Genomic DNA, 27,174 nt, shown 5'->3' with positions numbered 1-27,174 from the left:
TCTAGAGGGAGCAAGGAGGAGGCGGCGGCGGGCGCTGCTGCTGCTGCTGCTGCTACGACGACTGCTACTCCTCGGTCGGCGTCCCTTCCCTTCTCTCCTTCCTCCCTCCCTCCCTCCCCGACCGGAGTGTCCTCTCTTTACCTACCCACCCACCCTCTCCGCCTCCTCCCGGATTGAGCGAGCGAGGGAGCAGCGATGGCGGCCGCCGGGGCTCTCTCCAAGCACGAACAGATCCTGGTCCTCGATCCGCCCACCGACCTCAAATTCAAAGGTACGAGAGAGCGAGAGAAAGCGGGCGGAGGAGCAGGAATCCTTCCCAATGGGTGGGGGAGGGAGGCGGCGGCGGCGATACCCAAAAGGGTGGACGGGGAAAGGCAACTCTTTCCTCCCCTGCCCAGCCCCGTGTTTAGCGGTGGGGCTGAGATAAGTGGGGAAGAGAGCGGAGCGGGCGGCAAGAAGGCCTGGCCCAGGCGCCCTCCTTCCGCGGAGATTCGGGTGGGAGGTTTGAATCGGGAGGGACGGGACGAGGCGTCGCCGTCGCCATCTTGCTCTCTCCTGCCTTCTCCCGCCCCGGTTCGCCGTCGGTGTGCGGTAGTGAGGCGGGAGCCCCTCTTCCCCCGCTTCTCCGTCCTCCCCGCGTCATCCTGAGCAGCCGGCTTCGCCATTCTCAGTTACGGGTCCATCCCCCGGCGCAGGCGAGCTCGACCGAGGCCGGCGAAGGGCGAGAGAGGGAAGCTGGCCTGGCGAGGCTGCGGAGCCGGCCTTAGGCGCTGCCAGCTCCTCCGCCCCTCCCCGCGCTCCTCTTCCGCAGCGCAGCCCGGACCAGGCCCTGCTTGGGCCAAATCTGCTCTTGGCCGGCCACCCGCTCGCCGCTGTCAAGGAGTGCGGGGACGGCCTCTGGTTCGTGTTTCCAGGAGAGGCTCAAGATGCGGCTGGGCAACCCTTGTAGAAGATTGGGGGGGACGGGACTATGCACGCTTCCTGCATTTTCAGGCGGAGCCTCCCCTTTCCCCGATTTCGTTTCCACCTCGATTCTTCCATTCTGATATACCTGTAGTCGAGTGGTGGTATCTTGCACCAACGCCCTCTGACGTGTCACGTAAGGAGCTCGGTTATGGGCGTTTTCCATAGCAACGACACTCTTGATATTGGACACCTTGGGTTTAGTGAACGACACGTTTTTGTTGTTGGCGAAATTAAAAGCTTCCCCACCCCCACCCACAGGTGTGTTTCCCGAGACCGTGCATCGAATATAAGAATCGTGTACAAAGTACAGGATAAGTTTCTGTGCTTTGAGTATTTGTTGCTTCGGTATTCAGTGTGTTCTTATTTGCAGAATATTTCTAATACAATATATACAGAATGTTTTTTTTTTAGTTATCCCCCATTATAGCAGTAGTGATGGTTATGAAATTGTAATGGCATTCGGAATAGAGCAAAGATTCTTGGAGGGTAATCGCCAAAACACAGTAAACATATCCTGTTAGTCTTAAAATTCTACTCTGTCTCTGATTAGCACTAGGCTGAATGAATGGCTTTAGAAACATCACAATCTAGGTCTCAGTTGTCCGCTTATAAGAGAAATTAATATTACTTAAGTTACTGAGTTAGGTGTAGGGAGGACTATAGTAATACTATAACCTACCTTGAGCTAGATTGTAACTCTAACTGAAAAATATATCATTTTGAGCAAGTTTGTAATATTCAGAGGTTGATTAATGGGAGTTTAGGGGAGCAGACAGTTAAAATGACGTATTGGTGATTGTTTTTTGGACACTTGGGGTGATATAGTAATCTTGTTGCTCAAAGAAGGAAGTTGTGAATTCAGGTAGCATTTTATAATTTAATTTCTCTATTTTATTTTTTATATTTTAAATAGCAACTTGACTATCATAAATCAGTTTTAGTTTAAAACCTCAAGCTAAACTCATTGCTTGGGAATCTCACAATTTTTTGTGAAATTTACAGATAATGTGTTCAGGAGGAAGATATAAAAATGTAATGTAAAAAATTAGACTTAATTTCTAAAAGTTACTCATTATAAGGTTTTTTGTGGTGGAGGTGGGATGAAGGGTAAGATAGAATGTTGTGGAAACAACTGTGGAATTCTTATAGACTGGTCATTGAAAGTTTGTGTGACATACAGCCTGAGCTGATGTGTGTTTTACTCAGAAGTAATTCCCAGTAAGCTTTGTTAGATTTACTCCCAGGTAAGTATACATGGGTCTGCAGCAGGCCTTAAGCTTTGGTTCTTGCATTACCTGCGGAAGTCATCTTGTTGAATCAGTTAAGGTTTACTTCAGAGTTTTTGAAGCATCTACCTTTTGGGAGGCATGCTACTTTTTAAATCATTTTTTTAGAATAATCTATAGCATAAAACCAGATAGTGGTTTCATTATAGTACCTGAACACAACTCAAAAGTAACTTAAAAGAAGAACATTTGCTTTATTTGTATAAAGCCCAGTCAATGGCATTTTCAGCTTAAAAAACAACAAAGCTGAAGGTGTACAGTCCTTAGCTAGTTAGAATACAGTGGTACCTCTTGTTGCAAACAGGAAGCATTCTGGAGGCCCGTTCGCAACATGAAAAGGCCACATCCTGAAGCACTGCTTCTGTGCATGCGCAAAGCGTGATTTAGCGCTTCTGCGCATGTGCGCAGGTTATGAACATGCCAAACCCGGAAGTAACCTATTCCGGGACTTCCGGGTTCAGTACGTCCGGAACCTGAAAAGATGCAACCCGCAGAGGATGTATCATGAGGTATGACTGTACATAGAGGCACCTTACCCTTGGTATGCTGGACTATCCTAAGTCTGTTTATTCAAAAGTAAGTTGTCCTGAATTCAAGTTGTGTGTTTAGTACTGTTGCCTCAGTTAAATTTAAATCTGTAATGAATATACTTGTAAGCCCGTTTACTCTGATAAAACTTCTAAGCAAGTTTGCTTAGAGTAGCAACCACAATGTGGTAATGTACAGTGCATGTTAACCAAGTGTAGGCCTATTGAGTCTTGCCATGAGTCTCACTGGCATATATAGACATTTGTATAAGTAAATATAAAAATATTTACAAACGCCAGCTCCCTTGGCCTCAAAGTGAGATGAGTGCCGCAACCCATAGTCGCCTTTGACTGGATTTAACCATCCAGGGATCTTTTACCTTATAAGTAAAATGGTTGTCATTGCCAAATATATTGAAACAATTAAGTAATGGGATTTCAGTTTGTTTCAGAATACGGAAGGATCTGGACACATTCTCATCCAAGAGCTCTGATAAACTGGATTTCTGCCACAATCTTAAAACAGGTTTCCCTATCAAATAAAGGCTTAGGACAGAATATATGGAGTGCTGTGCCAGTGTAATATCACAAATGTGACCTCATGCTGACATTGCAAGCAGGCAATTCAGTGCAAATGTTTCAGATCAGGATGTAAGTGCTACAGGAATCAACATAATTTCAGTAGTTATGATAACCTGATTTTTGGACATACTGCAGCTTGTAAAAAATTGTTTAAAGTTACACCAAGAATTGTGATAATGCAAAATAATTGAAAGTTTATGACACAGTTCCAGCGATGTTTTGACATTGCTGACAATGCATTGCCATTAACATATTTAGAATAAGGCTAGTAGTTACACTGGATCCATATTTAAACCCCAGAAAAGCTTATAATATAAACACTTTAAAAAAATTGTAATATTATGCTGAAACAGGTTAGAACTATTTATATCATAATTCAAAATAAAAGATTTTGCTGCAGTTCACCGTTTGAGTAGTACAAACAAATGGGTCACTTTTATTGCTTTTGTATGTTGCTGATAATGCAAGTGTGCTTAGGTGGTAAACAAGACTAAAGTATTTCAAAGATAAGTTCAGAATTACTATTTTACGTTCTTAAAAGTTACAGTTGAGCAGTCAGTGCCAGGCTGTCTTTCTCTCTGGTCAGGATACATTGATTTTGAGTTAATAGCTTATTGCATTGCCATAAAATTTATTTTAAAATGTTTCCTTTGTTTTTTAAAAAAGTGTTTCTTAATAAAAAGTCTCTTAAATCCAGTAATGATGAAACATTCTTAATAACAATGGATGATGTTTAGTGCATAACTGCATGTAGTTAAGTTAAAGTTGAAATAGATGGGCGTCAATCATGAATAGCTTATTGTAACTATGTGCTATGTCAGGGGTCCGCAGACTATGGCCCGGGGGCTGGATGCGACCCAATTGGCCTCCCAATCCGGCCCGCGACAACCCCCGCCGCCCGCTCTTACGGCGCGCAGCGCAGCAGCGCTCTTCCAGGTCGGAAAAAAGCGCCGAAAATCCTTTGTGCGCATGCGTATGGGCCTCTCCCGACCCAGAAGAGGTTATTTCTGGTGCACTTCCGGGTTGGGGGAGGCCCATATGCATGCGCACAAATGATTTCCGGTGCTTTTTCCGACCTGGAAGCGCACCGCCTCGCCAGTATGCGCCCGTGTGCATGCGCACGGGCGCGCACTCCCCCGCCCTCCGGCCCGCCGCGCGATCGGCGCGGTGGGAACCGGCCCAAAGCCCGGTAAGTCTGGGGGCCCCTGTATGTCCTTAAGTGTGAGATCCATTGTAGCTTGAATGGGTGTCCGCTCGTGTAATGGGGCTTCCCCTTCTGGCGGACCCCTTTGAAACAAATTTGGGGGGCAGATGGAGGTTAGAAATTAGTCAGTTGTGTTTTGCTACTGGCATGAGTCCAGTTGTGACCACATGCAGATCTCCATCTGGCTGGCTTCTCCAGCTTTCTTAAGCAGGTAAGTAGAAGAGCTTATTTACTCCATTTATATCCCACCTTTTCCTCCAAGGAGTTCATGGTTCACTCCCTCCCTACCTCAGCGACCCTGTGAGGTAGGTTAAGAGGCGGTGACAGGCCCAAGGTCACCCAGTGAGATTCATGACTGAGTGGAGGTTTGAACCCTGGCCTCCCAGGTCCTAATCTGATACTCTAACCACTACAACACACTAGCTTCCTAGAGTACTTCAGCTATGGGGCAGTTATATAAATTAAGTAGGTAAATAAATAAATAAATGAAGGAAAGCAAAATGTCACTTACGGAAGAATCTGAAATATTTTCCTTGAAGCTTGCATTTGTTTTATTCTAGATTGTTTTATTTGATGTTTTAATGTGTTGTAAACACATTATTTCTTTAAAATATAAAGCAGTATAGAAATGAAATAAAAAATCATAAAAATAGATTTCATTGTTAAAAAAATGGTGTCTAGACATTCCGTTGTGGTGACCACAACCTTGGTTTAAGGTGCCATTTAGCAATTAGCTTATATATCATGAGTTTCTCACACTGGAAAAGAGAAACCAGAAGTTCCATTACACAAGCAGGCTAAATACCTAATTGTATTTCACCCAGTGGATTTAAGGTGCCACACATAACTATTTTCTGTTGGTTACAAGTTTACACTAGCCATTGTTAACACTGCCCAAATTAAAGAACATCATTTCGTGCTTAGTTATTACATTTACAGTACAGGTAGTTCAGTTTCTGATGGAATTTTACCATGGCGAAGTCATGTAATATTGTATTGGCGCATCAAAAGGTTTAAGCATTTTTGGAAATCTCTGCAAGTAGAGCACAGAGGCTGTAGAATAGTTTAGGCTTAACTATGAACTGCAGAATGTTGCAGACTTGGTGGATAATTGTTAAAACTGATCTGATAACAGAAGTATAGTTCACCATTGCATAGCTGCTGGTATTGCCAATAATATACTGTACACTTACTGCAAATTGAGACGCTTGCACTTAAGAGTAAAAATAGCTTACCATTAAACCCATCCCTCTGCCTTTAAGATCAGTTGCCAAAATTGGTCATTGGTATGTCTTTCATGTAGGCAGGGTTGGAACATTTTAAATATGTATCTGTCATATGTCGGTATTTCTTTTTAAACTTAGTTTATGTTTTTCTCAAACTTAAGACACTGAAGGAAAATAAGTGAGGATTTTAATGATCTGGCTAATGTAATAGCTGTTTCTTGCATCACAGTTTCATATACACACATCTTTCATTTAATTTTTAAGATACCTGTTAGGGACAAATTGGTACAGTATTTGGCTTCTGCATGTCTAATGTATGAAAATAGATCTGCATACGTGTAATATGAAACAACCCTCATATTGATTAGACATTTGCATTGCTGTTTCAGAAGTCCATTAAGTGAGATAGTAAATTGGCTTCCTGGGTGCAAAAACTTCAGTGTTGGAACATTTTAATTATTTGCAACATCAAATGGGGGGGGGGAGGTCTTGAACTGGTCTTTGACCGTAAATAATAAATTATTATTATTGTGGGGGCTGCTGTGATGAATGGCACCTACCTTATTCTAAGGTGGAAATATACTGCAAAATATATTAGGTCTGAAATAGAATTATAGGACTGAAAACAGTGATGAGAGTCTTTTAGAAAAAAATCCAATGCAAGTTAGTTTGCATATGGAAATTTGCACTACAAGTTTTTTTTATGTGCTAGAGAATGATCTAATTCAGTGTTTCTCAACCTTTTTTGGGCCAAGGCACACTTGTTCCATGAAAAAAATCATGAGGCACACCACCATTAAAAAAGTTTAAAAATTTAACTCTGTGCCGCCCTATATTGACTATATAATTATGACTGTAAGAAACACTTGCCAATTGCTGTGTTGGTTGCAATCTCCTGTAATAAGGCTTCACAAGCCGCTGATTTCTCTGCCAGCACAATCCTTTGCTCAGCAAGTTTCAGGTTGAGCTCATCCAGCCAGCTTCTTTAAGTTTGTCTAAAACCACCCTCCCGTGGTGGTGGCTGTTGAGAGCTGCGCTCGCCCCGCGTTGTGACCCGGCCGGCTTCCTTTCCGGTGGGTCAGTGTTATTTATTGGCGGCCGCCAGGCACATGACAATGCAAATCGCCTTTCTCGTCGCCGCACGCCGCGGCACACCAGCCAGCGTCTCGCGGGACACGTGTGCCGCGGAACAGCGGTTGAGAAACGCTGATCTAATTTAGTATCTTTATTTTACTTGTATTTAGTAAGCAATGCTAAAAAACATTGAAACTGCCAAGTTTGCCGTTTTTCCATTTATATACGTGCATTGTTGTTAATTAAGTTATGAAGTGGAAAAAATAAAGCGCTGGAAAATGTTCTGTCCCACATCATTGGCCAAAACAAACAAACTTGGTTTCATTCATTCTAAGTCCAAAACGCTTTTTAGTTCTGCAATCTTAATGCATGTTTACTTGGACATAAATTGTACTCAGTTCTTAAAGTTGCAGTTGGGCAGGTGGGTATTGATTTCACCTTTAATTTCGCAGGTTGCCTTCTTGCATAAACAAAGCTACTGATATTTAGGCTGTAATCCTATGCACTCTTAATGGGAAACAAGTCCCATTGAAATTGCTGAGACTTCTCAATGAAGATGCATGGCATTTCATTGTTGAGTCTAATTTCTGTAATTACTGCTTTAGTAATCTAAGATGATTGTTTAATATTTCCAGAAATTATTGCTTATTTCACATAAAATGCACTGGATTATATCAGACAGAATCATATTGCCCATGGAAGGACCCTTCTGCTCATGGAATGATCATAGCACTAAAGCAATTTTGTAACAAATTTATGGCTTCCTGTACTGTATAGCAGTTGGAAGCCTTTATATTTTATCTTTGCAAATCAATATAGAGCACAACAGTATAGACGATACAGTTAATAACACTGCTAGAAAGTTCTAGGGAGGTTGTAGTATGAAGTATGGTTAGGTAAGGTAAAGGGACCCCTGACCATTAGGTCCAGTCGTGACTGACTCTGGGGTTGCGCGCTCATCTCACATTATTGGCCGAGGGAGCCGGCGTATAGCTTTCAGGTCATGTGGCCAGCATGACAAAGCCACTTCTGGCAAACCAGAGCAGCACATGGAAACGCCGTTTACCTTCCCACTGTAGCGGTTCCTATTTATCTACAGTACTTGCATTTTGACGTGCTTTCGAACTGCTAGGTTGGCAGGAGCTGGGACCAAGCAACGGGAGCTCACCCCGTCACAGGGATTCGAACCGCCAACCTTCTGATCAGCAAGCCCTAGGCTCAATGGTTTAACCACAGCGCCACCTGGGTCCCATGAAGTATGGTTACAGAAGTATAAAACTGGGAACAAAAATTATGCCTGTTATAGCTCTGTGACTACCTGTGCAGCAGTGGTTGAATACAGAGCCAGTTAAAGCAAATTGTTTGGGCTACGTAAAGCTGGGAAGCAGAGGAGTTTTGGAATATCACTGTAGCAGTTTGTCACAAATGTCTTTAGTAGATTTGAGTCAGTTGCGCATGATATCACTCCAGTATTGTGTGTTACTTCTAACCAGAAAGTAGTAAATGTCTAGAATAGTTATGGAATGGTAGGTGGGAATTAATGCTCTTCATTTTTGTATAATGGTTGCTCATATTTGTCCACCAGGCTGCAGTTTAATAAATGCAATGTCATTAGGATTTCTACTGGATGAAATTGTTTTAGACGAATTACCTAGGGTCATGTATGTCATGTATTGATAATTAAGGAGCTGTAATGAACAACTTGATCATATTGTGAAATGTTAGTCAATCTAGGCTAGTAAAATGATTCACAATGCTCTAGTATCTTAGGTGGTACTTCATTCCAGAATAATTTGTCTAATGCGCTACAGCACATCATACCATTATATTGCTGCACAAAAGCCTTAATAATATTAAAGAATGCAGCATAAAAATGTCCATAGGACATAGACAACCTCTCTCAGACCAAAGGTAGCCTTTCATGAGGGGAATTTTGTATATCTAGAAGCGGCATACCATATTTTAACTACTAATACAACAACAAAGAATGGGCTCATCAGTAACTTCTCCTGGTGAAGGAATAATTCTGACTTACCGGTACAATGCATTGTTTGCTTTGCTGTGTTTGCTTTGGAACCTTCATTTTTTGTTGGTCTGCTAAAATGTTAACCTGGTTGTTGAAGTAAGGTCTGACATATTTGTTGCAAACATTAGGTGTGTCATGGGTTTGATCTTGGCTGGGTCTGTTTTAACTGGGGCTTACATAATATTATTTGCTTAGTTCAGCATACCTAGAGTATCAGTATGTTGCATTTCCTGTAGCCGTTTATCTCAGTTGGTAAAGGTAAAGGCACCCCTGACCATTAGGTCCAGTTGTGACCGACTCTGGGGTTGCGACGCTCATCTCGCGTTATTGGCCAAGGGAGCCGGCATACAGCTTCCAGGTCATGTGGCCAACATGACTAAGCCGCTTCTGGCAAACCAGAGCAGCACACGGAAACGCCGTTTACCTTCCCGCTGTAGTGGTATTTATCTATCGATTTATCTACTTGCACTTTGACGTACTTTCGAACTGCTAGGTTGGCAGGAGCTGGGACCGAGCGACGGGAGCTCACCCCGTCGCAGGCATTCGAACCGCCGACCTTCTGATCGGCAAGCCCTAGGCTCAGTGGTTTAACCCACAACACCACCTGCATCTTATCTCAGTTGGTATACTGCTCTAAATTATTAATGTGATTTTTAGTGTGCTGAAAATGAAGACAACGTAAGTTGACTTTAAAGGAATGTTGTAGATTCCTTTGAAAAAAATCATTTTAATTTTAAAGAGTCTGTTAACAATGCAATTAAATAACTTCACATAGAAGAAAACATTTTATTGTAGCCGTTTATTATCTTATCTTTTCTTATCTTTTCCTTGCTTACGGAGTGATTTAAAGCTGGACAAGTATTATTATTATTATTTGAAAGTATGACTTTTAAATAGATGCGTTACTGTTCTATGTAACATGCAAACTAACAACAAAAATGAATTTAGTTATCCAATTTCCATTTGTATGAGGTAATATGTTGGCAGATTGTTATTATGAATAATGCATGTGATTCTTTACTAAGTAATACAATCAAGATAAATCCTGAAGAACTTTAAATTTAGGTACTTAACGAGGGGTGGGAGACAATCAAAAGGGTTAAGCCAGACGCTTCATGGAATAGGTGATCGTTGAAGAGGAACTTGAAGGAAAATGGTGCCATCACTTGGGTGTTCTGGGCTTAAATGGGGCAGCAAGGGAGAGCAAGTGGGATCGTTCTTAGATGAGGTGGCCAACGTGGCCCCTTCTAGATGTTAAGATCAGCGTTCGAAACTACCATTGTTCTAGGCACATTTAGCGACAGGGAATTTAATATACGCAAGCAGTTTCTGAGCTCTGGCTACAGTACTGCTCCTAAGATTTCTGATTAAAACTGGCACTGCTGGCGCTGAGGGTGTGGGAGGAGAAATTCCTCCCCGCTAGATTTCTAGTAGATCTAGGGGTCGTCTTATACATGGAAAAATATGGCAAGTCTTAGGTTTGTGAACTGGACACTCAAGGTGGCTGTCTCTGCCATCAGATGTATAGGCCTTTGATATGTGTTAGTTGTGATGCCAAAAATATACTGTATATTAATCTGAAGGAAAGGGTGTGTAGGGAGAATCCAGGGCTTGTCTGCAGAGTGGAAGGAAAGGAGGACCTTTTTCTGCTTCCCGGCTTCCAACCATTCTTTGAAGACTGGAGAAGAGACTCTCTTAAGGCGGGTAGGGGAAGCATGGCTTTGTTTTTTGCAGATGAGGACTAGACTAGATTTTAGCTGCAGTTCATTCACTTACAGCTTTGTATTATTGTTATTAAAGAATGCCTAGACATTCCGTTGTTGCGCCTATAACTTAGGTTTAAGGTGCCATTTAGCTCTTAGCTTTCATATTTCAGTTTCTAACACTGGCTAAGATTACAGCTCAACCATTCCTGCCCATTGGCCATGCTGGTTAAGGCTATTGGAAGTTGTGGTCAAACAGCATTTGGAGGGCACCATGTTGGATACCCCTGCTCTAAGAGTATAATACTTTTGGACAGGCTGAGGATGATAGTAGTTGAATGACTAAAGGTCATGGACAATGGAGGTATTTATGGAGGAAATGATATAGCAGGAGGGAAGGAGGAGCTGAATGATTTCCTCTGGATATTCTCACTGGGATATAAGGTGGCCTTTAAGGTATCCGGACCCTAGTTGTTCAGGGCCTTGTATATCAACCCATGATCCTTGAACCTGCCCAGTAGCATTTGGGCAGTTCGTGCAGATGCTTTAGCAGAGATGTCATGTACAGTCAGCCCTCCTCCCACAAGCAGTAGGCCCACTGTATTATACACTAGCTGGAGCTTTTGGACCAGGCCGAAGGGCAGCCCCACATGGAGCTCCAAAAAGAATATTTCTAGTTATAGGTAAAACAAAAATTGCTTGGGTTGTTCTGAATGCCAAATCACTTTATTAGGATTTATCTAAAGAAGAAAAAGTTTACATGCTATTCCTTACACTCTTGTGGAAGTACTAGCGGAAGGTTACTTGCAGCACAGTACTAGGGTATATCAGGGTTTGCATTAGTTTGAGAAACATGTTGAATAAGAAGTGCATAAACTACTTTTAATGGGTCATAAAGTCTTTGAAAGAGCATGTGCCAAATCTTGGACTAGAGCTTGCACAAGTAGAATAACTTTTTTGGATAGGGAATCACTTTTCTAATGCAGTGCTCTCCCAGTAGGTCAGAAACAACCAATTTCTGGTAGCAGAAAGGCATATTTGATCCAAGCCAATATTGTTAAATTTAGAAGCTATTTAAAATGGTGTTAATATGCAGCCCCTGTTGGTAATGGAATATATTCTGTGCTTTTTTTTGTTACATTTAATGGAGAAATATGTGTAACATTAACTAGCATAGTGAACATCATTGGCACATGTTGCATTTATATCCTCATAAACAGCTGCTGGCACTCCTGGTTTGGCACTGTAGTATACAACCGGAAACATAGACAGTATGCTTGAAAAGTTCAGTTACCTAGAAGACATTTGTGCCAAGAACAGGAAGCAGGTTGTACAGCTGACATAGTTTGCTATGCCATGGGTGGGTGAACTGGGATGGTTTAAGGAAGCCCTTGGTATGAGAATCTTACATGTTGTAAAGCTCTGGGGCCATTAATTATGGGGTCAGGAGAATTGAGTTGCAACCCAATTTGTACATGTTTTCTTAGAAGTAAGGTTCACTCCAACTTACTCTGATTGCAGTCTCAGGGTGGAATCCTGTACATATATTCAGAAGAAAATACCTTGAGGTATTTTCTTCTGAATAGACATGCATAGTCTTGTGCTGTTAGTCTCAAATAATCATGTAGTTTGGGAAGTCAATGAGGTTGTTGTTTTTTTAAAGAAAACATCAATCCCTCATATTTTCTTGATTTAAGTTATATCCTGCCTTCTGGGACAGGATCCAAGGCGGCTCAAAGCTTGAATTTCAACAAACGCAACTAGAAACACAGTATCAGTATAAATACTACCAATTAAATAAGTAACCCTATTAAAAACAACACTAAAACCAATTAAAAGCACAGAAGAAAGAAAAGAATGTACATACAGAATCCATATACTGCTTCAATTTAAGGCTGATCAAGGAATGCTAGGTAATACATAAATGTAAAGTCAATAAGCAGAGATTAGGGCTCCATCAGAATACCTGTTGCCTAGCTCTGCTTAAAAGGTAGCTAAAATTTCAGATCTTGGGCTCAATACTAAGTGCAATGTGACATATTCATTTCTTTATGAGAAGATGTTAAGAGGAAAATTGTAGTTCTGTACTTTCATCCTTAGCTTTGGCAATATGTAGCACAATACCAGGAGGACCCTTCTTTAATTTTAAAGTGTAGCATACTGAATGCATTTTCTAGCCAGTCTGGTGAAGGCTAGTTTCTCTACAGTATAGTCCAGGGGTTGGCAAGGTTTACCGGCCATGGGCCAGATTACTTCCACGGAGATTGTCCGTGAGCCGGACTGGCGCAGTGCGACGCCAAAAATCGCATCGGCGCAGAAACGATTTCCAGCGTCTGAACATGCGCTGATGCAATTTCCAGTGTCTGCGCATGCACAGATGCAATTTCAGGCGCCGCTTGGCGAGTCGCCGCGCCGCACTGGTTTAGCGCAGCACGTAGGGGACTCCCCGAGCGGGCGGCTCGGTTCAGGGGCGGCTTGTGGGCTGGTAAAATGGTATTCGTGGGCCGCATGTTGCCGACCCCTGGTATAGTCAAACATAGCCCAACAAGCAGTGCTCTAAAAAGCATTCACACCAAGGCCCTTGGTGGTAATGAGATTTTGTTGAAGTAATTCAGAAATAAGTCCGTTGACCAGATTCTGGCTATATTGAAGCTAAAGTCTTTTATTTTTAAAAGACTCCTAATTATATAGCTGCATGCATAATTTTCTTCAGTTTCGTAATATTTATATTATTAACAATGGCCAGCTAACAATAATTCTTTGTACTTTACCCTGTGATAGAAATTTAGAAAATGACTTTGAAAATAATTGTGCATCAAGGAAAAATCTGTGAGTTTTAGTTAAGTTCTTATTTGTTCTGCAGTTAATAACAGGCAAATTCTGTTTTTGGACCAGAGCCTTTTCAGCATGTGATTTGCTTTTATTCACTTCTGTGGGATACCCTTGGAAATTCAGTGCTAATCCTGTTAATTGCTTTGAATGGTTCCTAGATGAATAGCATTAGAAAGGGATGGTATGTAAACCCATCTTGGCTAGTAGTGTTAACAATCATTTTTGGTTGTATAGTCAGATGTGACTTCTTTTAGTCAGGTGGCACCTGGAAGACCTGTGTTTTACTGTATTTATATACCTTATTGGCCCGAATATAAGTCACACCTAAATATAAGCCACACCTTTAAAATTCAAGAGGGAAAAAGACAATACCCAAATATAAGTCGCTCCCTTAAAATTCTGCAGGCACTCACACTGTTTAATTTCACCATAGAAGTAATATCTTCCACTGTCATTTAAGAGCAAAACAGCTTTTAGAAAGCTTTCTGTGCTAAGAATTTCTCTTGCATAATTTGACATATGTTCAGGAATACACTGATACTATTCATTTGATAACATGTTGACAGTCTAGCATGTATGTGTTATAAACATGAGCTGTTTTCTATTTTTCATATTTTGTTTACAGAAGAATAATGGTTGCATGTAGCATAAGGGCTACTAAGATGCCACCTGATCTGACAGTTCTTCTCCATCATAATTGTTTTGCTACATCAGACTTGGGTTCAGTGTAGTCCAGTGCTCTGTCACCAACAGCAGCCAGTAAGATGCTCCTGGAAAACACACAGGTAGTGATAGAAGAGAGGGCGTAGATGTTGTCTCTGAGTATGGAGGATCCAGTTTTTTTAAATTTGTTTTAAGTTGAAGAGGATTTAGAGAGCTCTTGGGAGAAATGGTTAAAGTCAAATGATAATTTCTTTCCAAATGGGGGCTGCATAGGAGAAATTCCAACATGCTTGTGCAAGGGTAACATGATCTTCCATGTTGAAGGATCCATTTTTGGCTTTTATGGTTAAACCTATTGCCAGTTCATTCATTTTTTAAATTTCCTGGCCAGTGCATTTATATGTTGAATAAATATATCATTTTATTGGTTCTGGGCCAGTTGTTAATTTCACTGTACAGTACTACCCAAGAACCTAAGAGTTCAGAGAGAGGAAATACTTTTCTTCATTCCTTACACATCATGATTTTACAAGCTTTATTATGTTCCATCTTGGCTTCCATTTTCTGAACTAAAATATTCTAATTTCTTCCACCTTTCTCTGTATGCAAGATGCTTGGCTTATTTTGGTAATTAGCTACTCAGTGATCGTCCAGCTGCAGAGAGTATTCAAATGCAGCTGCACCATAGATCTATGTAATGACATAATGACACAAATGTATAGTTCTGTTTTCAACTAATAGGATCCCCACCAAATTATGGGAATTTTTGTAGCAATATGGTCATAGCAGGGCACATGTTTTTACAGCTGATTTTTTCTCCACTGTTGCTTTTCTTGGCCACTGTTCCCTTCTTTCTGTCCTTTGAGACCTCTGCCTCTCTGCTGCCTCATTGGCATGCTTGCCTCTGGCTGTTTACGTGCCTTCTCTTTTTCATTCTTTTTCAGCTGTGGCTTATCCTTGTGGCTGTTAGTGAGATGCCAGCCTCAAAATAATAATAATAATAATAATAATAATAATAATAATAATAATATTCAAATGGATGGATCCTTGCATAATGAGAAGAGCTGGTTTTTACTGACAGTCATGCAAATAGGCTGGCATAGTGCAGGGTGCTGAGCCATGGGCCAGATGAGGCCCACCAATCTCTGTAAATTGGTTTACAAGGCTTCTTCCTCCACATTGGAGTTCTGAGCTAGAAGTAGATGAACCTCCCAGCCCAGTGTTGCAATGGGGGGAAATTATGCTGTCTTTTCAGAGACCATTCTCGGCAGTTCAGAAATAGGTCTCTGAAGAACAGGAACCACTGCTGTTCTGGTATGTGTGTGTGATGCATGTTCCTGTTCTAGTCTTTCTTTTCCATGAGGTGTTTTCCAGGAAAAAAAATGTTGCAGATTCTCTAAACAATATTTTTCCTTTCCTTTCAGCTCGGACATCATATTCCTGTGATAGCAGAGTAGTTTAGGCAAAGGCAGGAGAGGGTTTTGGACAGTATTGCACAGAGGATCATTTTATAATTATTCCCAATTTTTATTTGGGTGTTTTCACTGCCATAGCACCAATGGCTACATGAATGGAAGGCTGCTCTTACAACTTATTTTCCGCTCTGCCCTCTGAAAGGTATCTCCAGAGGATTTGAATAGTATGGGCTGTGTCATGGGGACTATAAGAGGAGAAAGGAATTGTCAAAAACCCAGCCAGAGAAACATTGCCTGAGCAGAGCAGAGCACAAAAAGAGTATTAATTGAGGCAGGGACTTGCTGGCAGGCTTTTCTAAACTGCAAGATATTGGGAGAAAGGATTGAAGACAATAATAACTTGCTGGTCACCATTGACTACCTCTTAAACATGGTCTGTGGATATGTCTTGATTTGGACCATTGGTTTGCTTGTGAGGCCTGTTTTTGGAGATCACATCTAACAAATAGACTAATTACTAAACATAAACATTTAACAATTTCAGGTCCCTTCACAGATGTAGTCACTACAAATCTTAAATTACGAAATCCATCAGATAGAAAAGTATGTTTTAAAGTGAAGACTACAGCACCTCGTCGATACTGTGTGAGGCCAAACAGTGGAATTATTGACCCAGGTTCTTCTGTAACTGTATCAGGTAAAAATGTTTGGTTGTTTTTCTTTCTTTTATTTAGCAGTGTGGAACCTTTTTCCTCTCTAAGGGCCACATTCCTTTGAGGGCCCATATAAGATCAGCGTACACAGTTGGGCCTGATGAGCATTTACTGTTCCCAACCCATATCCTGTGGAAAGCCATCTAATTCAGATTTTAATTTTATTCTGACTTGTTTTTAAGAGGTGATTTAATTATTGTTTGATTTTATATCAATGTTTATATTTGATGTTAGCCACCCTGAACCCGGTCTCGGCTGGGGAGGGCAGGATACAAATAAAAGTTTATTATTATTATTAATGAAAGTTGCCTGGGTCCACATATGAGCAGTGAGCAGGGCAAATTCCAAAATGAATGGCCAAAGCACGCATACACTGACTCCAGTCACACATCCACATTAATACATAGTTTTCTTGACTTACATGTTGCATACTAAGAAAGGAGCTCCCTTTCTCTGCATGCAGCATGGAAACACAGCAAAATACCCATGCAGAGAACAATCTCTTACTCCATGAACAGCTTTGCAACAGGGCTCCCTGACTGTATGTGTGCCTGCTCGTCTTCCATTGAGCACCTCTGTCTCTTTGTCAGCATCCCTCTGTCTCCTGTGAGAGTGACAGAGATACTGTCTGGGAGGCAGACACACATATGAAAAAGAGCACTGAGCTAGATCATCTATTGATAATCTATAAATGATCAAGGTGCCATACTCTGTGGTAGGCTTCCAAAGCTCCCATGCTTGACTGCCTCCAGCCTCTCTCCCATCCTTCTCCTCTCTGATGATGAGACTGGAAGAAGTCAACTCAATTCTCTTCTCTTTTAGAGCTTGGATCCAAGGAGTGTATCTTTGATTCCAAATTATATATGCAAAATATTAGGGCAAGAAGAATTCTCTGCTAACTCTCTCTGATGATCATATCATTCCTGTCTGAAGGAGTTTGGAAGATCCCTTCTGTCCTCCTTTGCTAACATTCAAGGTCCTGGACATCTCTTACCCAGTATTTGTATACATCACAGTGGTAATGGGTGGCCCTTTAATAAATTCTTTCCACCATTTTCAGGTGTTTCAAACTTCTGTCTGCTTTAACTTAATTACATACTTACTTCAAATTTGGAAGCTCAGGTTGTTATGTGGAAATAAAAATCCTGATTTTGCAAGTGAACTTGTTTTTCATAATATTGGGGCATAACAGATAACCATAAAAGGCACATTTGCAATAAATGATAGAACTTGATTCTTGCAAGAGATCTTGTTTATTATCTGTTCCAAATGATTGCACTGTTCTTTCATGCTGAATTTAAAATTTTGAAATTAATAGGAAAAGTAGGTTGCATGCCTCTATGTAATTCATACTTTTTCTGTTATACAGTGATGTTACAGCCTTTTGACTATGATCCAAATGAGAAGAGTAAACATAAGTTTATGGTACAGACAATCTTTGCCCCCTCAAACATTACAGATATGGAAGCAGTGGTAAGTAAATAGATTTAATTTCAGTATTGTAAGCTAACAAGATGAATTCTTACTTTTTGCCTTTAGCCTTATTTTATCCATTAGGGTTCTATTATGTTCAACATATATTTTGAGTCTGTCCAACTTCTCCTCCTCTGTTGCTTTGCTGGCACAAGCTGGAAGAAAACTGTTGAGAGAGATCTCAAAATGTACATTCCACTTAGGAACTAAGCATTGAGCTGCTTTCTTCATCTTCAGGGGGAAAATGGTGTATTTGCCATCAGTCATTGTTACACCAATACTTACTTGGAACTAGTTTCATAAACTAGCCATGTTAATGCATTAGACATTAATGTTGGTCACACTTTTTTTTTAAAGTGTGGTTAATTTTACCACTTCAATTTTGAAGAAAAAATGGCCTTGTTCTCTCAGTCAGGATCTCAAAGATGTTACTGTTTTAAGTAACAAGGACATTCTGTGGTGCTTCTTTTCTGACAAAATTTCAGTAGAATATAAGATGGAAGCCCAGGAAGTAGTATCTACAAGGATTATCTTTGTTTTCTGTCTTTAAATTTCGTAAATGCTGTTGCAAAGTGGTGCACATTTTTCCTTGTTACTGGTCATTTATTAGATTGCTGTTTCACTTACCCTGATAAGATCTATAATATGAAGAGTCTTGTGTTTATCAATTTTGTGGCAAATACAACTTCAGAGTTTCTAATTTAGAAAGTAGGGGGAATCTCTTCTTTCAGGGAATATGCCAATCAAATTTCCTTCCTGATAGCCTGATCCAAACAAAAAATAAAATAAAATAATCATTTTTTCACTGTCTTTGAACATGACATGTTTTAGTTCCCCCCCCCCTATTTGATATCTACCAAAGCACTGAAGATTATGCTGAGAGATAGTATCATTTCTTTGTTTATTAAGCAGAGAGGTGCACAAGCCCCATGCCTTCTCGGTAATGGCTCCCGCCCTGTGGAACGCCCTCCCACCAGATGTCAAAGAGAAAAACAACTACCAGACTTTTAGAGGACATCTGAAGGCAGCCCTGTTTAGGGAAGCTTTTAATGTTTAATAGATTATTGTATTTTAATACTTCTGTTGGAAGCCGCCCAGAGTGGCTGGGGAAACCCAGCCAGATGGAAGGAAGGGTGTAAATAATAATTATTATTATTATTATTATTATTATTATTATTAATTTATTTTCTGTTACATCTAAACTGGAAGCCTGTGCTTGCCAGAACTGGAACAAACCATGGTTTCTGATCCTGGTAATCATAGCCTCCCAATTTGGATATAGTGGGAATGTATGTTTAATTAAACCAGAAAACCTATAGTGGTATACCCCAGTGTGCTCAGACACAAGACATGTGCATATTTTTGCTCAATATTTTCTCAGACTTGGTCAGTGATTTGCGTAAGAGCTTCATGTCTAAGTAATTATTTGAACCATGCTTTCCCATTTCTAGGCCTATTCAGTCTTAAAATACTGTGTATTTGACAAAGTTTGCATATTATGACTTACTAAAAAGCTGTTAAGTAAAGCAGCTATAGTTTAATTTATTTTCATTGTTCTAGTGGAAGGATGCAAAGTCTGATGACTTAATGGACTCCAAATTGAGATGTGTATTTGAAATGCCTAATGAAAATGATAAGCTGGTAAGTAAATAAACAAAAACGAAACAACTTCAAGTAGTTATTTTATAACAATGTATCTTAAGCTAAGAGTGTGCTTCGTAGTTGTTTTGTATCAGAACAGTTTATGTAATTGTATTAAATAAATTAAAATATGGGGGAGTGTAACCAGTGATTCAGTAGCACACAAAAAGCTTTTTATTTTTACATTTCTTTTAAGCATTTAAGTGCACTATTTTCTGTAACCTCTCTAACAGTCTATTTCTGCATCAATGTGTGCCATATGAAATTGTGCATGAATATCCCTAGCTCATTTTGTCAAAGTGAAAGCTGCCTTGCTTCCACCTCTTGAAAACTGTGTTGCTTACACAGTGAGTGCAAGCTAGTCAGATGGGGTGTGTTTCAAAGAGGTGCAATGACCTTGTCACTGGGAACTGAGCAACAAAACTTCAAGACTCCCGTGTATGATCACATAAAATCTTTGAAGAAGGGTGGCAGTTCGAAAGATAAAGCAGTATGGTAATATATCCTAAGAGCTCTATGTTTTTATGACACAATGAGCTACGGGCAATCCTACAATACTCTCCTGTTAAGGAGGATGAAACAAGTTGGAAGCATGAGTGAAAGAGGTTATTAGCATAGCTGACAGTATGCATCCAATTCCTTCTTTGCCAATTTAGGCTGCACCATCTTATCTAGTACCTGTTGCACATGCTGTATAGCTACATAGGAAAATGTCCTGGGCAGCAGAACATGGTTGTCATACTATTTGCAAGGATGTGCTTTTTATTGATTCCTGCATGAAGATGCACCATTGCTCAGTGTTGACCCAAGACATTTGCTGCCTAAAATAGAGCTCCAGTGCCCTCTCCCATTCAGGGACAAAACACTAGCTGCAGCATTCAGACAGCAATTCCTGTCCTTACCGCCTGCCATCTCACAATGTTTCCTAAAGCAGGGCTAGCCCTGCCACTGGTGTAACTGTAGTCAGGGTATCTAGAAAGTGATGAGGCCAAGATCATGCTATGAAGCACAGAACTCTTAAATTTAATCAAAAACTGCTAAATCTTAAGGCTCTGAGATCTGTAATTTTCTTAAAGCTGTCTTCTCATTTTCGTTATTGAGAGACTTAAATGGGGAATTGTTTTGCAAAATATTTTAAAACTTCAGATAGCCACAGTAATGTCACGATGGTAACCTTGGCACAACTCAAGAATTCCTACCTTTGATTCTAAAATACTTGTTCTTTTGCCTCTACAAATCTGTTGCCCTCCAATATCCTTTATGCTTTCCTCTTCTCCCTCTACCCCGCATCAATGGCCCAAGCTGTTGCTGCTTAGTTATTGTGGTCATTGTCACAAAGGTAAATAAATGTATGGCCTCAAATTCCATTTGCAATATTTTGGACAGTGTACCTAAGGAAGAGGTTGCTGTGGGAAAGTTGAGGGCTAACTCTCACATGACTATGCATGGTTGGGTGGTGGGGCAATGTAAAACCTATATCCAGAGAAGGATGTAGAAACTTTTAAATATAGTAGGTTGGGGTAATTTACCAGTCCATACAGAGGCAGGGAAGACCATACTTTAATCTCTAGGGTTGGGGTAGAAAGTTATATACTATATCATCCACCTTAAGAAGAAATACAATTTTAAGCTTTTCAGAAGAAGAGGAGTTTGGATTTGATATCCCGCTTTATCACTACCCAAAGAAGTTTCAAAGCAGCTAACGTTCTCCTTTCCCTTCCTCCCCCACAACAAACACCCTGTGAGATGGGTGAGTCTGAGAGACTTGAGAAGTGTTTCTAGCCTAAGGTCACCCAGCAGCTGCATGTGGAGGAGCGGAGACGCGAAACTGGTTCCCCAGATTACGAGTCTGCCGCTCTTAACCACTACACCACACTGGCTCGCGAAGTATTATTCACTTTGTCCACCATGCACTGATGTTTGATTTTAAACTCTATTTGCTAGCTTAGTTTTCCATTTATTACATCAGAAGATTATATGCAGATGTTTTTGTATTTCAGGCATGTTTTCTTCATACAACATGTTATGTAGTGCTGCTGTTTTTTATAGAAAGTGCTGCTTTACAGAAAATAGGAGAGAGGAAATAGTGAACTTAACTGAGCTGGAGGATATACTATAATCCAGCCAGAAATCTGTTTGCTATGGTTTTGCCGTTGAAGTTCTGCTGCCAAACTGCTTTTAAAATTTCTTGTCAGCAGTTGGAAGTGCTGTGGAAACCCCAACAAAAGTAGTGTTAGCTTCTATATGTGGTTCTGTATATAGTTTACAGTATACAGTAGAACCTTGGTTACAGAACAGCATAGTTTTCGAACAAATCGGTTCACGAATGCCGCAAACCCGGAAGTACGTGTTCCGGTTTGTGAACATTTTTCGGAAGCCGAACGTCTGACGCAGCTTCCGCTTGACTGCAGGAAGCTCCTGAAGCCAATCGGAAGCCACACCTTGATTTTGGAATGGTTTCGGGAGTCAAACAGACTCCCCGAATGGATTAAGTTTGAGAACCAAGGTACCACTGTATTGTGTATAGCACAATCATACATATTTAGCCAGAAGTAGGTCCTGCTGTTTTCAGTGAGGCTTACTCTCTACTAAGTGTGATTAGATTTGCACCCTTAGTCAATAAAATCAATAAAAGAAGCCAGTTTTTTTGCCTATTTCTGTCTTGTAAGCTGTTACTTGACTGCTTGTGCATAACATTTATGTTTTTCTAAGTAGCAGAGAGGGTTTGCAGAGCCTAATCCTTTAGCCGTTGGTTTAGTCACTCCCCTAAGTCTTGCAATGCGAGATCTGCTGAGTGCTGAGGGCATGTCTCAGCTTCCACCTCAGACTTTATCTTCATCAGGATCCGTACACATAACTCCATCCAACTGCAAGAATCTTCAGATACCTGCAAGTTATAGCCAGAAGATTGACATGATGGAGCAAGGCAGTGAGGTCAAACACAAGTTGAATCAGGTTTGTCTTAGGGAGCTGAAAGCACTCAAACTCTTTAGTGCCTCAGGGGTTAATTAAATTTATTGTAGTTAGCTAAGAAACTGTCAAAATTAGGCTTAAATTGGAAGAGAGCATTATCTGAGAAAGACCTTTGAGAAAGACCTCAACTATGAAAATGGGTAAAATAGCATTACTTTTGTAGTGTATCCTGCTCTCAAATTTTGCTTCATTAATTTTTGTTGCTAGGATTGCGATATATGGCAAGGGGAAGAAGTGAAAGGCAAGGTCTCAGTTGGAAGGGAACAAAAAGGGTCAGTAAGGCAGTTGAAACAGTCTTAGGGCAGGAGACTAATTCTCCTTGGCAACTGGAAACAAATCTTTGGATTTGTTCTGATATTACACCAAGCCATGGTTTGGTTCTGAGAACTGCCTCAAAAGAGCTCATTCACTCCGTCTTCCCCTTGTACATGCGATTATTTTCTGTTTTCACAAATCATAGTTTGTCACTATTTCTGAACCAGCAAACCATGGTTTGCACTTTTCCTGCAAAAAAGGAATGTGCATAGGGTGGAATTATTTGCTGTAGCTGAAAGAAATATGTGTCAATAATATTTGACGGAGATAGCAGTTGATATTAAGGGGGTTATTAGTTTACAAAATATACTTATCTGAAATGTTACAGTTATTTTAATTCCAAACCTTGTACTGGCCTAGGTACTATACAAAATAAATGTTTCCTATTAAAACTCTTAAAAAGATGATGAGAATTTTAGGAAGCCAAATTTTCTGCTTGATTCAGCCTTGTATGTGTCAAATGCATACAACATGCGCAATGACGTCTTACTGTACTTTGCAAATCTGTGGCTATTGCCATATCATTTATTCAAGCCCATACTGTTTGTATTATAATCAAATACAGTAAAAATGTTTCCTAGATATTTGAATACATAGTTTTTTCAGTTCTTGATGTCCTAACTTCTTTCTCTGTCATGCTCTAATTTATCCCTCTCCATTTTAACAACTAATCGTAGGACAGCATTACCTTTTGCAGTGATGTTAATGCTAATCCTGGTTAGCTCAAAATCACAGTTGGCAAGCACATTAAGAAAGGGGGGCAAAGGGAGTCTGCAAGCCCAGGGACATTCCTAATCTCCCAACCATGATTGGGTCATCAGGAATATTGTGTGGACTCGATTTCTGTCTGTCTTACACCCAGGGCTATGATGCTTATTTCTGTTCAGTTTTTCTCATTTTAGAATCAGGTGGGTACAAATTGTTTCTCTATTTTTAATCCACTTGAATTTTAAAATATTTTTTTGATGTTTGAAAAATTTGTAAAGGGTTCACCCTATCTAGGGTTCTCCCAAGATATGCCAGTGGACGACAGCTTTAAGTGAAAAATTAGGCCTTTATTCATAGAAATGTATGTAGAGTCAGCCTTCTAAAAAATCAGGCTGGCTGAACTTTGATCCTCTTGGGCATTATCTTTTATACACGTTCAGCTACACAGGCAATTACCACTTCAGACAATTACAGCAATTACAGAATCACACTTACAGCACACTCATTATTCTTAAACCACTTGGAGATCCTTTGGCTCTTCTGACTAACCTACCCCAACTTTCTCATGTGCATGTGTATTCCCCCCCCCCTTTTGTTTATTATGTTACGTATTTTCTGCTTTCATACTGTAAACTTTCCTGTGATCTTTGGAAAAGGGGGCGGTATATGAATTTTATAAATAACAACCATCTTTCTTCATTGTCTTCTGACTAATTGCTCTTTGTATTAGAGGACTACCAATGTCTGCTTTCAGGTATCTGTGCTGATATTTTTGTTCTCTTCTTGACCTAGAATTTAGTGTAATAACTATACTATACATCTCCTAGTGTTTTGTTCTCCATCGTCATGCCTCATCTGTTTACATTTTGTTCCTTTGAATTGTGCTAGGAACTGTAAGAGAACACAGGCTTGTGCATACTTCTATTTTAAAACAATTTGTTCTTTGGGAAAGATTTAGTAAAGCTCAAACACAGATTTCAGACTGCAAAGCTGTAACTGAGCAAAATGAATTCAGAGATGGGGAAATGGTCCTACAACATATCTTTATCAATCATATTTAACAATGGTTATTCTCAGGTTGTTTTTTCAGCTTTGTCATCTTTGTAACTAACTTGGTATTCTCCCCCCCCCCCCGCCCGCTCTTAATGGTACTAAAACTAAAAAAATGCTAGATGCTAGCTTTGATTAAAGAAAATCCCATTTTAAAACCATTTTTAATATTTGCAGAATGACATAGATGCAAGCAAATCTGCTCCAATACTGAATACAGCTAAACAGGATGGTCCAATGCCAAAGCCACACAGTGTTTCGCTTAATGACACCGAAACAAGGAAGCTAGTGGAAGAATGCAAAAGACTTCAGGCGGATGTGGTGAAACTATCAGAGGAAAACAGACACCTGAGAGTAAGTTCATAAGAGCAGATTCATGAAAGTTGTTTTTAAAAAACCACCCTGTTTAAACGGAAGTATTTATCATAGTACCCTTATTATACATCCCATATCATTTTCTTCCAAGAACAAAGAATTGGTAGGCAATAGGCAACATCACAGTAGCAGACATGATGGGATTTCACAGGGCTCTTCTCCCCACCCACCTCACATATGAGCAGATTTTGGAGGAGCGTAAGGAACTGCAGAGGGGAGGAAAGGATGTCACCCACAAGTTTTAGCAAACCTACAGCAAATTTCCTGATGAGAGTATGTTTAATTCTTCACATTTTTAATGTCAGAGATAAAGTTTAATTTTTTAATAACACACAGTAAAATAATTTGACGCTGGTTTCAACTTAAGTGACTTTTCTTAACTGATACCTGTTAGCACCAAGCCTCCTCTATTCATGTGCCTGTTGTTAAGCACTACCTCCAAACCAGAATATCAAACCAGAATCTTGCTAATCAGGATAGGTAAAATTTATTGATGAAAATAAAATTATTCTTAAAAGTTCACATTTTAAACTAGGATTTAGATCCTGCCTGGGTCACCTAGATGCCTGTGGAAAACCGACAAGCAGGACACAAGGACAAGAGGACTCTCCCATCCTCTAGTTTCTAGCTTCTTATTCAAAAACATACTGCTTCCAACTGCTGAGGCAGTATATACGGTGAGGGGGGAAAGTATTTGATCCCCTGCTAAATTTGCCCGTTTGCCCTCTGACGAAGAAATGACCAGTTCATAATTTTAATGGTAGGTTTATTGTAGCTGTGAGAGACAGAATAACAACAGGAAAAACCCCAGCAACCCAAAAGACAAAAGTCAGAGATTGATGTGCATTATAATGAGTGAAATAAGTATTTGATCCCTTTACAAAAGATGACTTAGTACTTCCTGGCAAAACCTTTGTTGGCAATTACAGAGGTCAGACATTTTTTGTAGGTGGCCACCAGGTTTGCACACATCTGGGGAGGTATTTTGTCCCACTCCTCTTTGCAGATCCTCTCCAAGTCAGTATGATTTCAAGGCTGATGTGTATCTACTTGAACCTTCAGCTCCCTCCACAGATTTTTGATGGGATAAAGGTCTGGAGACTGGCTAGGCCACTCCAGGACCTTAATGTGCTTCTTCTTGAGTCACTCCTTTGTTGCCTTAGCTGTGTGTTTTGGGTCATTGTCATGCTGGAATACCCATCCTCAACTCATTTTCAATGCCCTGGCAATGTCATTTCTTCATCAGAGGGGAAACGGGCAAATTTAGCAGGGGATCAAATATGCTGTTTGATTAATTTGCAATCCTGAGCTAATAGTGGTGTTCTGGGATAAATTGCCAGCATCAGTGGAACAGTTTAAATAGTTGGGTCTTTTGTTTCCCCGGTTTTGTAAACAGGCTATTATTGATAGTAAATAACAGTATATTAACAGATTAATATAGTTTGCTGTGGTTACTAATTTATACACAACATGCTATGTTTTATTTTGTGCTACATTTTGACATCTTTTAAAGTCAGATGGTGTGCACACACACAAATAAATTTGTATCCCATCTAAACCTGTATTAAGTTTTAAAATGTTTTGGTTAAATTCAGATCTGAAACAATATCTTTGATAATTTTTGATTGAGTATTTCCCCCCATGTGTTTTCAGGATGAAGGTTTGAGGCTGAGAAAGGTGGCACACTTGGATAAACCTGGAACATCAGGCTTGGCTCTCCGAGATAATGTCTCCAATCCTCTTCCCTCACTTCTTGTTGTAATTGCAGCCATTTTCATTGGATTCTTTTTAGGGAAATTCATCTTGTAGAGAGGGGGAAAAGAGAGAGAAGCATGCAGCAGAATGCAGCTTCCTTTTTTTCTTGGCCAGAAAAAAAATGTATTTACCTACCACTTCATTGGTAGTATGGCCCCAAGTGACCATTATTGTGTACAGCATCATACAGGCTTTGCCTCTAATGATCTTGCACGGTTAGACAACACAATAAAAAGACAAACTGGTCGGCTGCTGGACAAATTGTATATTAATTCATCAATAGCAGGTGTCAGTTGCACATTCAGTCCTTTATGAAAAGTCATACATAAATAAAGAATTGTTCTTTCTTTCTGTGGTTTTAATAAGAGTTCAAAAATTGTTCAGAGTCTTGTAAATGTTATTTTAATAATCCTTTAAAAATTATCTGTTGCTCTTGCCTCTTGGAAAATGATTATTAGAATGTTAATCCCACTTGTTCAGGAATATGATGAGGCATTCTGCGGGGAAATGATTCCTCTTAGTGTGTAAATTTTATCCTTTACCTTACTTTGCTAATATCATGGCAGAATTTCTTACCCCTTGTGAGGCAGTTGTTAAAGTTTTCATCCTTACAGCCCTGTCCCATGGTATTTAACATACAAAAAAATAAAACTGTTAACATACTTTA

At 40.1% G+C, this 27,174-nt stretch overlaps 1 protein-coding gene across 2 annotated transcripts; it reads left to right on the top strand.

Moving 5' to 3' along the window:
• The first annotated feature begins 3 nt into the window (after positions 1-3).
• On the top strand, positions 4-27,174 carry VAPA (VAMP associated protein A). Of its 2 annotated transcripts, XM_035124389.3 has the most exons (7): positions 4-271; positions 16,049-16,201; positions 17,587-17,690; positions 19,251-19,331; positions 22,047-22,286; positions 24,555-24,731; positions 26,406-27,174. In XM_035124389.3, exons 1-7 carry the CDS (start codon positions 196-198, stop codon positions 26,559-26,561), a joined length of 987 nt encoding a protein of 328 aa, XP_034980280.1. In that variant the 5' UTR covers positions 4-195; the 3' UTR covers positions 26,562-27,174. The 2 variants fall into 2 exon arrangements, with proteins under 2 accessions (XP_034980280.1, XP_034980281.1); XM_035124390.3 differs by lacking the exon at positions 22,047-22,286.

This window comes from Zootoca vivipara, chromosome 8 (assembly GCF_965207765.1).
Source record: "Zootoca vivipara chromosome 8, rZooViv2.hap1.1, whole genome shotgun sequence".
Lineage (NCBI taxonomy): Eukaryota > Metazoa > Chordata > Lepidosauria > Squamata > Lacertidae > Zootoca > Zootoca vivipara.
The sequence above is the reverse complement of the archived record's forward strand: the minus strand, read 5'-3'. Positions and strand labels throughout refer to the sequence as shown.